The following is a 16,715-nucleotide window of genomic DNA, read 5'->3' as shown; positions in this document are numbered from 1 at the left end:
ATCATAAGCAAAGCATACAATGAACATAGAGTCGCCACCGCACTTTTATTTATCCTAAGGACTGGTTAAAAAGCGAACAAAAACCTAAGAAGTTTTACACGTAGAAAACTAATGAAAAAGATCAGAGAGTCTGGGTAAGGGGTAAATTACGCAATGGGAAGGTGTTAGGCACCCAATGCGTCCTAGGTACTCCTAGGGAGCCCTTTTCACACTTGTTGTATAAAAAATGTTTATTTGTTTTGGACATATGGTGCAAACATGAATGGGATGATGAGAAAAGAATGTACAAGTTAATTATTTTTGTGTTTGAATGGATGAACCCGTTGCCTACGTACCTTCCATCAAAGGTAAGGATCAAAACGCCGTAGTTCGGCTAAAAGATTTCCAAAATATTTGTGAGTTCATTTTAAAACAATAGCACTAAGGTTTTACGTTATCCACGGGAGAAAACTCAACCTTATGAAACAACACGTCCACCATGTGAGAAAAGCTTCCACTCGCTAGTGAGGGGTTAACCCTATAATAAGCGAGGAAGACTTACAATTCAATCAACTAAGGACAAATAGGTGAGGTTAACATCAACCAACTAGGATAAATCAAACCTACGGCTAATGTATAAAAACTTAACAAGCATGGACAAAGCCACAAAACAATTGAATGAGTTGGATTAATGGATTATGATTATTCACAAAAGGATGGTCAAAGTATGATTAGGTTGATTCAAGGAAGTGTTATGAAAAGAGGTTTTGAAAAGTCATGGACTTAGGGTCCAAGTTTCTAATTTGAAAAGGAGTGAGAATGTTTGCACAACACTTATTTCAAGTTTTTAAACATGTGTGAAAAGGTGGGACACAATGGGATGAATGGTAAATGTAATGTAAAACTTCTTAGAAGGGTTCACCTCTTGAAATCATATAGAAGATGATTCAAGTGTGTCCTTAGGAATAGGCAATGAGCAATATGGAATAAACAAATAAGGTGATACCGGATGCCACTCAATGGTCTTACACCAATCTCACAACAAAAGCGGATACCGGATACCACTAAATGGATTTACACCAATCTCCTAAAACAAATATGGATCTCAGATGCCACTCAATGGTCTTACACTGATCTCCTAAAGCAAATGAACAAAAGAAAGAAGCGGATACCGGATGCCACTAAATGGGCTTATACCAATCTCCTACATATGATCATAGGAATACAAATGCCACATCACAGGGACTTACAATTGCATCCTCACATAAACAAAACAAAATGCGAAACAATGGATGTCAGATGCCAATCTATCTGGGCTTACTCTAACCTCCACAGTATGATCCTAGGAATACAAATGCCACATCACAGGGACTTACAATGAATCCTCACATACAACATCAATGTGCATCAAGTAATGAGCAAAGAAGATATGAGTGACCAATGAGGTCTTACACTCTATCTCTTCCATATCATGGGAACAAAAGCCAATCTACATGGACTTACAATTGTATCCTCCATGGGTAAACAAACAAACCACAAGGGTGTACAATAATGATCATACAAGAATTAACAATCAATAATGATGAATGCACAATGGCAAATAAGCATGTACAAATGCAACAATCAATCAAGCAAACAAAGTCATTTAGCACCCACTATAACCAAACAAGGAGGCTCAATCAAAGGGTTTGACTTAAAAAAGTCCACTGGAATAGGTGAATGGCGCTCTTAACCTTGCCATTGAGGGGCTAAGGTGAAGCAGATGAAAGGATATGAGGGGTGTACCTCATCACTCTTATCTCTGGTCAGAGAGAGTATTGAATAATCAGAAGGTGTGGGAGTTCAGAAAGATGGAACTCTCTCCACAAATTAGACTCGATAGATCTTGGGTTTGGATCTCAATGCTACAACCATGTAATGGGAGCAAGGAGAAGACTCACAGAATAGTGGGAGATAGGCTACATATCTCTTATATCCACCAATTGCCTCAAATGAGGACTTTTCCTGCTTGGGACAAACATAAACAATCACAAACATCGCCTCTTAAGGAGGACTTCAGACAGTTGCCTGGCTAAATAACAAGCCAGGTCTTCCAGACTACATGGAGACAAGAGAGTCTACCTCAATGCAAATTGCTATTTAAGCAAAGCAAAGCAAATTCTTAAGAGAACTGAGCAACTAAGGGTACCTGAAATCAATCAAGTATAATCAGCATCCCATTCAAAATTAAACAGACAAGGTAATAAACCAATAGTCAATCACAATCAAACATGTGCAAAGCACAAGGCTCAAAGCTCAAATGAGCTAGGCATCCTACAAAACAAACAATTAGTTAAATGAATTCAACTCAAATATGCATCAACCTCCTTAAGGCATTAGCTTTTTAACCTGAAAAGTCAAAGTCAAGCTCAAGCATAAGTAACAAGACCACTAGGACAAGCCTAGGGTCCGAAAGATGGAAAAATCTTAAAACAGCAAGTGAATCATGATCAAAGTCAAGATATTTCAATTAATAAGAGCCTCCAATTGGTCTCATATCCAAACTATGCACTAGTTTCATTTTATGCATAAATTAAGTCAAAGTAAGCAAAGTTGAATAACATATGAACAACCAGAATGATTTCAATCAAAAAAATATCAAAACAGCACAGTAAATTCCACAAAAATTATATCCTAAACAGAAGGAATTCAATGAACTTCATATCAATTTTCATGCCATTTGGACTAGTGGAGCTATGTCAATTAAATCAACATGTTAAAGCATGCAAAAACACAACCAAATGAGGTCACAAAATGTACACCAACTTCAATCAAATGGTAAACAGTGATATTAAATTAGAAATGGATGGGACCAAAGCCAAATTAAAGCTATACATGTTAGGAAATGCTCCACCAAATTTCATATTCATAGGATTAGGGATGGGCATTTAATGACACATGTACATTTGTTACACATAAAACAATCCAAAATTGCTAAACAGCAATCAAAAATCCAAATCAATTAGAAAATGGATCAATTAAATCCACAAAAATTCATGTTGAAAGTTAACATATACATTGTATCTCATGCAAAAAAAACAGAGCCATTGGCCTAAGGGAAGCATGGAAAATTAATTCATGAAGCCAGCATAGCATAGTGTGACACAAATTGTCACACTCCAATTAAATAAATCATATCTAACAAACCAGAGGTCAAAAAATCACAAATGATATATCAAAAATTCCAGGAATGTGTCAAGAATCACCATATGAAATTTCATTAATTTTGGAGCTAGCATGAGTATTTGGTGATTAAAATGGCAAAACATATGAATATTGCACACATGTCAAAAATCAATATACCATTCAAAAATTTTACCAGGCACAACTTACACTACTATGCCTAAAAAAAAGTAGATTAAATTTGGAATCTATCAAAAAAAATCCCACCTAATTTGGATTTAAATTGAATTTTATATGAATTTTTTAAGTTTTGATTAATTTATGTAATAATTATTTAATTGGTTTACGAATTAATTAAGCTGTAATGGCGTTTCAGTAAATATCCAAAACGTGGTACTGTAGCATTAACGCCGTGGCGGCTTCTGGTTGGCTGGAACAAGAGGGAAACACGTTTCAAAAATGGCACGGCATTGCAGCGGATTGAAATGCAGTTTTCCAGATCTTTTTTACTGTTCTTCGCCGCGTTCATGCGTGTTCATCACTACCGGCTTCGGTTACGGGAAATTCTTCACCAAATCGCGCAAACCTTATACCGTTGTGACCGTCTCCCAACGTAGGTTACGGTTATGGCAGCGCTTTTGTCCAAAGATTAACATACAAAAAGATCTAATCGAAAGAAGTTTCGCACGCAAATATTCGGATCAACATATCTAGCTCAATACTTGACGGAATCGCGCGATTCAAACGGCAGAATGATCTATGTTCAACGATCTATCTAAGCCATGCATTGATTTCACGAATTAAAGATTTCGAAAAATCACCTTCTTGAAGTGCAGCCGTGAAATTCTCGTGTTATTGGCCTTGATTCTTGAAAACAGATCGTGATTGATGACTATGAAGATGAATGATGATGATTTCGCAGCTCAACACGCCTTAGAGATGGAGAAATTGCGAATCGCCATTGAAGCTCAAGGTTTGGACAGCTGCGAATTTGCACGGTTCTTCCTCTAATTACCAAAAACAGAACTCCACAAGTACCTGCAAATGATGAATACAGCAAAAAATTGCACAAAGATTGATGGATTCTTGATGAATTGAGCAAAAAAAAGTTTGTGTGAAAAGTGGAGAAAATTGAGAGAATTCTAGAATTTTTTTGCTTTGATCTGAAAATTGTGATTATTGATTGTTGAATTCAGTTAGGATTAAGCTTTTATATGTCAAGTTAATCCACTCTCTAATCATGATTAGCACAAAAATGATAATTAGCAAAATGAGCACATGTAAGCAATTTGGCATTTTTGCCCTTGGAGAGCTATGACCAATGGAATAGTGATTTTTCAATTTGAACAAGTCACAAATTTCATTTAGAAGCTATTGGAATTGGTCCCATGTCAAAATTCTTTATACTTTGAGTTTTGGACCATTTTGCCCCTGCACTTTAATTAGTTCACTTGAAAAATGACCTTTTTATGTGAAGGCTTTTGACAAAATGTGATGATGGATTATGAAAGTACATATCAAATGTGGTTTGCTCAAAGAAGAACCATCCAATTTGGACATTCCATGTGCAAGTTATGCCACCTTGAATTCGGGCATTTTCTGAAATTGATCTGACCATATCTTGCCAACCACACATGGGAAATGAGTGTTCTTGGACTTTTTGGAAATGCAAGAACAAGATCTTCAACTTTCATGTCGGACAAAATTTGATTTGAAGCTTGGTTCATGATGTAATTTTGAGGAGCAAAACTTTCCATTTTGGGCAGGTGAGAATTACAGGTCATTTCCATTTTGGGAAACTTTTTGTCTGACTTCAAATCCTTCAACCTTGATCTTTGAAATGCCAAATGAGGCTTATATGGACATGAATGAGACTTTTCCAACCATCTCACACCTCCAAATTCCTGATTAAATGCACAGTTGACCACAGTTGACCACAGTTGACTTTTCTGGGATTTTGGTGGACTGGGCCATGTTCTGATGAATTCCAAACCTCTTTCACATGGGATCTTGGTTCCAAATGATATCACAAGTTATATGAACTCTTTATGAATGATCATGGTGTCCAAATTCTTCAAGAATGGCCACCATCTATAGCTCAATGCCTGATTTGACTGTTTTGACCTAGCTAGCTTCAGCTGCAAGAAACAAGGTTAAATGACAATATTTTTGTACTTTTGGTTAGTAAATATATGAAAAGCAATGATATACAAATGCAACACATGCTTGGTGATCAAGAACCACACTCACAAGGTGTCCCACCCACTAGGAGGGCAGCTAGGGCATGTAATGATCCTTGAGGCCATGATATGATATGATATGGGCCATGAGGGATCTTAGGGACAAAATTGGGGTCTTACAACCATGCATCAACACATGGTGTGAGCAAGGTGAATAACACACTGAGTAGTAGGAGATGGATTACACATCTCTTTTATCTGCCAATTGCCTCATAAGAGGACTTTTCCTGCTTGGCACAACATTAAACAAACACAAGCATTGCCTCTTAAGGAGGACTTCAGACAGGTGCCTACCAATAACAGTAGGTCTTCCAGACTACATGAAGATTAGAGATTATACCTAAGTGGTTAAGCAACCAAGCAAAAGCAAAGTTCAAAATGAACTTAAAGCAACTTATGTACCTCTTGAAGAGCAGAAGTTGGAATCCACACGATCTGCAGCTTGTAATGCTTCAATTCTACTTTCCAATGCTTATGGAGTTGATTGATGGAGAGAATGCAGTTCAAACACACTTGAATTCAACAGAATTTGAAATCACCATGAATGCTTCCATCTTCGAGTATGCTTCAATATGGCACTATTTCTCTTGGTTCCACGTCCAATTCTTCTCAAGAACACTTCAAGATCATGAATCAAGCAATGGAATGTGCTTTTGTTTGAAGAAATTGCAAAAAGTTTTAGAGAAAAGTTTGAAGAATTTGGATCTAGATCTGAAAAAATGAATGTCTCCCTTTTGAAAACAGTTATGCTTATGCTTATATATGCCATGCTAATCATTCTTTAATCATGTTTAAACCAAATGCTAAGTGAGATTAACCAAATGAGGTGTATGTGCAAAAATGGTTTTTCACCTTATGCATGGAATGCATGTGTGAACAGTGCACGAATTCCCTTCATTTTCACTTAAAATCCAAATTTGGAACCAATGGTGATGGCAAAAAGTTCAAACCATGCACCAAATTTGAATTTTGAGATTTCCCTCCAAAAAGCCAATGAATTAACAAGTGCTCATGTGATGACAATTCATGTAATGTGATGCATGATTTGGAAATTAGAGGTCAAGGGGAGAAAATTGCAAAAAGAACCACCCATTTTGGAGCTTTGGTTGAAAAGTTATGTCCATTTGAAGTTCCATGCATACTTTGCCATGTTTTGATTATATCTCCTTAACCACACATGAGAAATTGATGATCTTGGACTTTTTGGAAATGAGAGAGAAAGATCTACAACTTTCATGTTCAACAAAATTTCATTTGAAGCTTTATTGATGATGTAATTTGAAGTTGAAGTTGGTCCAAAATCTTTCCATTTTTGGAAAGTTCAAATTATAGGTCACTTACTATTTTTGGAAAGTTTTGACTGGACCTCAAATTCTTTAATGTGAATGTTTGAAATGTCAAATGAGACTTGTTTGAACATGAATGAAGTATTTCTACTCACTTCCCACCTCCAAGTCCACAGTTGACTTTGCAGTTGACTTTCTAGGTCTTCAGATGACTGGGGAATGTTCTGATGAAATTCAAGCCTCTACCACTTGGGATTTTGCTTCAAAATAACATCATAGCTCATATGAACTCTTGTGAATGATTGTGGGGTCCAAATCTCAAGAATGACCACCATCTATTGCTCAATGCATGGCTTTGATTGCCTTGACATGTTAATGCTTCATCTGCAAGACAAAGGTTAGATGACATATTTTTGTACTTTTGGTTAGTGATTAAAAGAAAAGCAAATTATATACAAATGCAAACATGCTTGGTGATCAAGAATCACTCTCAAAAAGATAACCCACCCACAGGGAAGGAAGCAAGGTGTCCAATGATCCTTGAGGCAATGCAATGTTATGATATGATGCCATGAGGGATCTTAGGGATAAAATTGGGGTCTTACAGATGCCCCTACTTAAGGTCATTCTAGCCGGAGAAGTGAAGGTTAAAATCTTCATCTCGACGCGGTAGAATGGGCTTAAATAACATTAATGAGACAAATTTTGGTCCCTAAGAGACCTCATGATGCACATGTATGAATGCAAAAGAAACAAACTCTGTGGGGAATACTGGTCCACAAAGAAAAGACGATCCATCGGAGTAATACACTCACCAGGAACAGAGACTCTAACAGGACTCTCATGGGGATAAGAAAAAGAAAAAGAATGCGTGAGCAGGACACGACTTTGAATTAGGGTAAAACTGACACTGCGTGAACAAGACACGACTGGACTAGAGACCTCACTGGGGAGTAAAAGGACTCAAACAGGGGAAGAAAAAGAAATCCAAAGGAAGACACATCCATTGGAAAGACTCAAGCTGGCTCAAACTATCCACGAAGGATACTTCGGATGAAAATCCAGACTCGGACTGGGGAAAGAGATCCACACAGAATCTCCCTGCCGGGGAAAAAATGCATATATTGGGAAAAACACCAATACAGCAAAAGGGCAAAAACACAACGGAAACTCCACCGGGGAACGTCTAACAAAGAGACTCTCCTGGAGAAAAAATCTGCAAGATGAGGTGTTACCGGCTACTGGGTAACAAACTCAACGAGACATGTGGTCTAAACACCGGTTACTGGGTGAAAGAACAACAAGCTCAGGAAGAATGAATATCTAAGACCGGTATAAGGGTGAGAGATATCAATCAACCAAACATCTGAGAAAGACCTGAAAAAGGTACATCGACTCAGGAAAATCTGACTCCACAGGGGACCAAGGTCATAATAGGGAGCAGAGAGGAAGGAACACCAAGGATACCGGTTACTGGGTATATAATAGGTGACCGACCAAAGCGTGAATTGGTATATATGCCAAGACACTCATCATCCGAAAGGAGGGCTTGAAAAAGCAAATCGACTTACAGGATGGACATTCGAATTCGCAACGGGAAAACGAATCGTACTCAGCTGGAAAAAAAAAACCCAAAGAGCGCATGAGATATAATATCCATTACCGTCAAAATATGGATAGTATACTCGCATGAGATATATTATCTATTACCGTCAGAACATAGATAATATACTCGCATGGAAGGAACACCAGGGATACCTGTTACTGGGTATATAATAGGTGACCTACCGAAACGTGAATTGGTATATATGCCAAAACACTCATCATCCTGGAGAGAGCAAAACACAAACTTATCAAAGGATGGATATTCGATTCTACAAAGAATACGAATCTTACTCCGCTGGGGAAAATCAACAAAGGATTCCAACCAAAGAGTGAATGAGATATATTATTCATTACCGTCAGAACGTGAATAATACACTCGCAAAGGAAGAGACACCAGAGATACCGGTTACTGGGTATATAATAGGTGACCAACCAAAAAGAGAAACAATCGTTACCAACAACAACAAGGTAAACGAAAGATAACTCACAGGGGATAAATTGCAAGCATCCGGCAATCATCCAGGAGAACAAAAAATATTTGAGTCCATAAAGGAATATGAATCTTACTCGACTGGGGAAACACAACAGGCTTCAACCGAAGAGTGCATGAGATATATTATCCATTACCGTCAGAACGTGGATAACATACTCGCATGGAAGATTATCCACAACCGGTTACTGGGTTAATAAAGGATAAATCAACCGAAAAGAAAGGCATCGGGATACCAAAACTAGGTATATAAAGATGACCGATCAAAGGGAGCAACAATCATTACCGAGCAAAAGGGTAAATGAAAGATGACTCACTAGGGATGCATTGATAAACATCAATGATCCGGGGAACAAATCACTGGCATACGGTGAAAGGACCCACTGAGGATAAAATTGCTAGCATCTGGCAATTATCCATAAGGAAAGATCTACTGGGGATACAACTGCTAGCATACGGCAATTACCCAGAAGAAAGGAAATATCAACATCGAATACTGGATGAAGATAACCACAAAGAGTAACCATCATCGGTTAGGATGAACAACAAGGTTAACTCTGCAAAAGGGAGAAATTAGGATTTACAACTACCGAATACGGGGTAGAAGACCAAAAACTCTGACTGAGGATAAGATTGCTAGCATACGGCAACTATCCACGAGAAAGCACAGACTCCACTAGGGAGACAACAACAACATAGGATTTACAACTACCGGATACTGGGTAGAAGACCACAAAATCCACCATCAACCAGAATGAACCACAAAGGTTACCTCTGCTAGGGGATAAAAGTAGGATTTATAACTACCGAATACGTGGTAGAAAACCAACAACTCTCTGCGTGGGGAATGGAAGAATCACAACTCCGCACGGGAGAACACAAATAGGGTTTATAACAAACCACCAACTGCTGAGGAGCAAGAAAAAAGGATTTACGACTACCGAATACTGGGTAGAAGACCATCAACTCTTGCTGAGGAATAAAAGGTATATAACCACAAATTCCGCCAAGAAAAGGGAACATAGGACTTACAACTACCGATTACTGGGTAGAGGCCCAAACTCCGCTGGGGATAAAAAGAATTATTGCCGGTTACTGGGCAATTCATCCGTTTATTCCACAGGGAAGCACAAGAGACAGTTGAAAAAATGCCAATTCAGGATCAAACCAAAAGGAAAGCTGAATCAAGACTCGTCCTACAGAGGATATAACGCAATAGGAAGATCCATCCCAATATATATGTTGGGAGAAAACGGAAAAAACCGTCATCCACGGGGATATATCTCAGTGGGGAATTGCAGAAGGACATACAAACACTTTCTGCTTATGGGGCTGACTCTATATTGAGAGATTAGACACCCGACATCTGCTTGGGAAGATCTACATGGAGAGATCTATATCACCGTCAGCAGGAGACAACAAACAAAAGATATATGGCAAAAAATGCGACATGAATATCTGAATGTTGAAAATATGCATGAATATGCGTAATTTATGTTTGATGAATGCTGACAAAACAGACATATCTAACACAAACAAGCCCAGGAATCAAAAAGCCCGGTACTACACTTCCAGAGGAAAGTCCAAGGAAATCCAACTGGAAAACCAATCTACTGGAGATCTGAATGCTAAAAAACAAAGATCTGCGGGGAGCAAGAGGTCAGAGATATCAAAGAAATCACAAAATCTCTGAGTGATGGATCATCAATCAACCCAACTGGGGAACAAAAGTTCACAGCAGGCAGCAACTGCCACAAAGACAAATCTGTTGGGGAAACGAAGAAATCCCGAGATTTCTGCAGGGGGGTCCTCAGTATCAACTGGGAAACAAGAGTTCACTGCTCAAGCAAGAACCGCTGAAGAGAACAGAACACACAAGTAGAATCTAGCCGCTCAAGCAGCTCTACTGGGATACTGTCAGTCATTCCATTGGGGATAAACCCACTGAGGGGAAATAGATCACACAAGTAGATTCTGCCACAAGCCACTCTACTGGGGATCAAAAGCATCAGGAAATCAACCAAATCTATGGATGATAAATCACTAACCAACCCAATCAGGGAACAGAAGCTTACAATAGGCAGAAACTACCACAAAAGCAACTCTGTTGAGGACACCAAACTCCGTTGGGGGATACTGTAGGGAAATCACAGAACTTCTGCAGGAAAACAATCACAGCCACAATCCACCATACCACAAATCTACTGGCGAATTATCTGAGGATGAGAAGGAGAACTGGTGATCAACCACCAAATGCCGAACCTTCCAAGAGGAAACTACCACTGCCTGAGAAGGAAATAATCATTGCTCTGCTGAAGGGATAAGAGGTGAAAACCTCAACAAGCACTCTGATGGGGAGATATAGCATAGATGAAATATATCATATCAACACCTCCGCTGGCGACCTTACTGAGGAAACAGATGAAGTACCGGGATGTCAATCCACCAACTACCGAATCTTCCAAGAGGAAAGCAACCATGTTAGGGAGAGAATATTGTTGGAGGGGATTGTGAAGTTCTCAACAAACACTCTGCTCTGGTCACTACAACAAACAAGACCTTAGACAGCGCTTTTTTTAGCCTTAGACAGCGCTTAAAAGCGCTGTCTAAACCTCCGCTGCTAAAGGTTTAGACAGCGCTTTTTTAAATCTTAAAAGCGATGTCTAAGCCCCCCCCCCCCCCCTTAGACAGCGCTTTGGCCAAAAGCGCTTTATAAGACCCTCTTATTTTAAATTTTTTAGGTATACCTTAGACAGCGCTTTTGAAAAGCGCTGTCTAAGCCCCACCCCCTTAGACAACGCTTTGGCCAAAAGCGCTTTCTAAGACCCTCCTATTTTAATTTTTTTAGGTATACCTTAGACAGCGCTTTTCAAAAAGCGTTGTCTAAGCCCCCCCCTTAGACAGCGCTTTTGCCTAAAGCGCTTTCTAATCCCCCCCTTAGACAGCGCTTTTTACCAGCAAAACCGTCAGCTTTCTCAATGAGATCATCAATGGAAACAGCACCTAATTGATCTTTATTTTCACCGAGCAGCGATGAAGAAGGATACATGTTAGTCCCCATCCCTAGATGCCTTCCCGTTTCCTTACCTATTGCGAGTTGATCACCTGAAAGTTTTTTTTGTAGCATGAGTATAGTTTGCATTATATAAAATCATTGACTCAATTTCAAATGACGGTGGTACTGTGATACAACGTACCAGTGATCATTTTGACACTAACGCCAAGATCAAGAGCTCTTCTGATTGTTTCTGCGCTATCATGTCTCGGAGGGTCAAAAAGAGGGAGAAGAGCAACAAACTCCCATGGTCCTCCTGCACTTTCCTTACTTCCCTCCGGTACTTCCTATATGAAAAAAAAAACTTCGGTGCTAAGGAAAGAATACATGATAATTGACTTATCCGATTATGAAGAATTCGTAAGAGGGAAATAAACCTGTCTTGCAATCCCAAGAGAACGAAGTCCACGTTCTGCAAACTTGTCAATCATCGCATGAACCTTCCGTTCGATTTCTGCCTTGTTTTGTGCAAGATTGAGAATCTACACAGTATATGAGAAAAGTTTATCAATGATCGGTAGGTTGCGTGGTTCTTGAAAAGCGAGAATGAATTATGTATTACCTGCTCTGGTGCACCTTTGCTAACCCTGTGCATATTACCAGCACCATCAATGTATGTAAGGGCAGTTCTTTTATCAGTTGGATTAAACGGAAGGAAATGAACTTCTTTTATTCCAGCTCGTGCCTTGCGAAACCAAAGGACTATTAGTAGACTAACCAAATTTCAACTACACAACATGATGGAAAACAAACTTTGAAGAGTCTGTACCTCCTTTGGGTCTGCCAACATTGAAACGATTGCGCAATCAATTGCATCTTGGTTCTCCATCCTTGATGCTCTTGCAGCCATAAGTACAACCAAATCCTTGCCAACACCTTTGGCAAAAACCTGCCAGATATTCATGATTGTTAGGGGAAACAAAGTTAATATACATCCTGGTCAAAGATTGTTTCAGTCAGAATTCAAACTCGGGTTTTTCCGAATACTAATATTTATCTGTTTGTATACTTTTGACAAAAAAAGAAACTTATGTCTCAAGTAATTGCGATGTTCTATTTTATCTTTAGAAAGAATAAGATTAAAACCTCAATCATTTCCTTGTCCACTGTAAGCTTGTTAAGAGTTAATGTGCCTGTTTTGTCACTGCATAACACATCCATTCCGGCCATTTCTTCAATAGCAGTCATTCTCTTTGTTATAGCACCCTGCAACAATGATGCATATGATCAAAACTTGACAACATCTTTAAAAAGCTATTGAAATGTTGGAATAATCAATGTACTAATTGCAAACCTGCTGAGATAACTTATGTGAGCCAATAGTCATTGTAACTGAAAGAACAGTTGGCATTGCAATAGGGATTCCTCCAATTAGTAGCACTAGAAGGTTATCAATACCGTTTCTGTAACCATATCCGTGGACGCCGTATATCACAATGATTTCAATAATCATTCCAATAGCAATTGAACAGATGCAGAAATTTCCAATAGATGTCAAAACCTGTAATAATATTTGTCACGCAGTGAGCATTACTATCACAACATTCGGTGATGTCAAATAGTGGCTATAACAATGTAAGTATAGTGGAATTTGAACAAATCGCTTTTGTCTGCGATACATTATTTAGTATATTATGTACCTGTTGGAAATGTCCAACGTGTGTTGTGTTTTCGACGAGATGAGCTGCCTTTCCGAAAAATGTGTGAACTCCAGTTGCTATGACTACGGCTTCAATTTCTCCTTGCTTGCAAGTTGAACCAGAATATACTCCTTCTCCGGGATGTTTAGTCACAGGGAGTGACTCTCCGGTAAGAGCAGACTAAAAGTACAAACAGCAAAAACATAACTTCAATTACAAGAAATCTAGAATCTGATATCAACATCAATAAACTCGTGGAAGATATTATTCGTTGTGACGCTTGAATCATGCATCAGTAATTTCAAAGTACTTTATAGATTTTACCTGATCAATCTTCAAAGGGTCACCTTCAAGGAGACGTGCGTCGGCAGGAATGATGTCCTCTAGCTTGATGCTAACTATGTCTCCAGGGACCAATACCGAAGCATCTTCTTCGCTCCATTTTCCGTCACGAAGTACCTATTAATCAAATATAATTAGAAATCAAAGAAACTATGAGCAAGACAAGATAACAAAGAGATTATAAGAGAAGAAGAAGAAGAACCTTTGCTTTTGGAGCCAATCTTGCCATAAGGGCAGCAGCTGCATTACCAGCATTATTTTCTTCTATGAAACTTATGGTTGAGTTTATAATTAGCAAAATAATTATGCCAACAAAATCTTGATAATCTCCTCGCTTTCCCTGCATAATCAAAGCGTTGTTATATTAAACCGGTTGATATTAAAAACCATTGTTTTAAAACCAGGACCGAAGATCTAGCGGTGAGACTTCTAGATAATGGTTCAATAAGTTGAAACACACTGATTGAACCAGCAGACGGACTAATCGGTTCTTAGTTCAACCAGTTAAACTGGACGGTCTGGTTTTAAAAACACTAGTTGAAAGTTCAAACATGACTTTTCACCTTAACAAACTTCTACCACCAAAATCTTTCTTGTATGTATTCCATAATCCTTTTGTAAAATGAATAACATTTGTAACTTTCAAATCAAGTTAACCAAAGGTTATAAGAGTACAGTTTCATAGTTATTCTAATTTTGTATGATTTGAAATAATGAAAACCATTGAGAAATAACAAAACAAACAAAAAAAGGAAGAGACTTACCCCTCCATGTGCCATAGCAATGGCCATGAGAGCAGCAACTTCCATAACCCATGACAAAGGATTCCACATAAACCCTAAAAACTTCAGTATTTTACTTTCCTGTACAAGAAGTTAAAGTTACATAACAATTTGGTAAGAAACTATATAAGCACTTAAGTCAGGATTCTAACCTTTTTTTCTTCAAGTTTATTGTATCCAAACATGTCAAGCCTCTCTTGTACTTCCTCAGAGGTTAAACCTTCTTTTGTGCATTTTAGATTATCAAATACCTCCTCAATAGGAATGTTCTCCTATACATACAACAAATTCCAAATTTATCAAATGTCTAATACTTCTGATGGAAGGTGTGTATAGTGTCTGACACGTCTCAGTGTTTCACATCGACGCAATACAGACACAGACACATGTATCAGTGTCATGTTTTGACATACCAAATCAACAGCTTCCTTTATAACAGCATCAAGAGACATAGTCCCTTCCACCATTTTCTTTATTTTCTGCTCCCCTTCAATTTTGAGCTCTAAATCAAAATGAGTTAAAATTACAAAATTATGGAACCTAATGGGCATAATTTGTTTCAAAATTATGGGCATACCTTAATTACAAAATTACAAAATTATGCAATCGATAACGAATAACCTTTGTGTAATTTGTTTCACGTATTGCGGGTTTCGGAAACGGTGAAAGACGAACAAAACGCAGTAGAAATGACGAACTGAATCAGAAATGAAAAAATGCAGAAATGAAGAACATACCGCAGTAGAAATGACGTTCTGAAACCGATTCTTCAAACACTTTCTAGTATTGAAACCGAATGATTACAATGTATTCTCGTTCGCTGTTAGGGTTCGCTGGAGGGGTTTAATCGCAGGAGGGAAAACAAAAAGAACTGAGAACGAAAATAGAAGTCTGAAATTTAATTTTAATTAGACCTTAGACAGCGCTTTTGTGGAAAGCGCTTTCTAAGATATGCCTTAGACAGCGCTTTCCAAAAGCGCTTTCTAAGATATGCCTTAGACAGCGCTTTCCAAAAGCGCTTTCTAAACCCCCACCTTAGACAGCGCTTTTGGTTTTAATTTTTTTTTAATTGAAAGACTTTAAACAGCGCTTTCTCAAAAGCGCTGACTAAGGTCTATATTTAAAAGCGCTTTCTAAAAGCGTTGTCTAAGGGGGGGTCTTAGACAGCGCTTTCTTTTAAAAGCGCTGTCTAAGATGCGCTGTTAAAAAACCTTTTTGGCGTAGTGGGTTGGGGAACAAAATCTCAACAGAAGCTCTGCTTAGGGAACAACCCTAGCAACAATCTGGATAAAGAGGATACAACCAATGCCAGGAATATGAACAAATGTCTTACCCTGTTGGAAATCATGCCACCCTTGGGAGAGCACTGAGAAATTCTTGAGTATCCTTTTATCATTGTGAATGTTCACTTTGTTTAAAACAATTTTATGAAAAATTTGTTTAAAACAATGATATTTTATCAGTTAAAACATGCAAAACATTTGTTGAATTGAAACAAATAAGAGTGCAAATAATTGGATAAAAGCTCAAATTAATTTGATGGAATGGTAGTCTGCGAATGGCAAGACTCCATAGATCTGTACAACTTTGAAATCAGTGATATATATTGGAAGAGGGCTACATTGAACATAATGATCCTTTCTCTACCAATTGGATCCGATGTATTCGAAGCTTCAGTCGACAACGAATCGAGAATCTCTGACGAACAAACAGTTGTGGAACAGAAAGTCTTGTCAGGATGCAGTTACTTGCCAAATCCCTAATTTTTGCCTAGATTGCCCCAGGGTGAGGTACTCAATCTAGCGGGATGCAAATTCATTTTTTTTATGTCTCTAATTTTTGCCTGGATCGCCCTTTCGGGTTCTCCACCGAGACGCTCATTTTTGCCTAAGCCGCCCTTTCGGGTTTTCAACTTAGCGAGCTATTCTATTTTTCTTTTGCATACTTTTTTTTAGGCAAAGTATTTCTTGACTGCATCAGAATTCACAGGACGAGTGAAATCCTCCCCATCCATTGTTGTAAGCATCAAAGCACCGCCTGAAAAGGCTCTCTTAACAACATATGGACCCTCGTAGTTTGGAGTCCACTTGCCCCTGGAATCGGGCGCGAAAGACAAAACTTTCTTGAGCACGAG

General features: G+C 38.4%; 1 protein-coding gene across 1 annotated transcript; it reads right to left on the bottom strand.

The window, feature by feature from the left end:
• Nucleotides 1–4,033: 4,033 nt before the first annotated feature.
• On the bottom strand, nucleotides 4,034–15,048 carry LOC127080133 (plasma membrane ATPase 1). The gene is made up of 14 exons (XM_051020465.1): nucleotides 14,995–15,048; nucleotides 14,734–14,853; nucleotides 14,564–14,662; nucleotides 14,002–14,139; nucleotides 13,782–13,916; nucleotides 13,458–13,637; nucleotides 13,112–13,318; nucleotides 12,904–13,023; nucleotides 12,587–12,706; nucleotides 12,380–12,502; nucleotides 12,195–12,299; nucleotides 11,960–12,104; nucleotides 11,718–11,867; nucleotides 4,034–4,179 (listed from the first exon to the last, which is right to left on the bottom strand). Exons 1-14 carry the CDS (start codon nucleotides 15,046–15,048, stop codon nucleotides 4,034–4,036), a joined length of 1,842 nt encoding a protein of 613 aa, XP_050876422.1.
• Nucleotides 15,049–16,715: the final 1,667 nt, after the last annotated feature.

This window comes from Lathyrus oleraceus, chromosome 5, assembly GCF_024323335.1.
Source record: "Lathyrus oleraceus cultivar Zhongwan6 chromosome 5, CAAS_Psat_ZW6_1.0, whole genome shotgun sequence".
NCBI lineage: Eukaryota > Viridiplantae > Streptophyta > Magnoliopsida > Fabales > Fabaceae > Lathyrus > Lathyrus oleraceus.
Note: the sequence above shows the minus strand (reverse complement) of the source record. Positions and strands in the feature narration are given on the sequence as shown.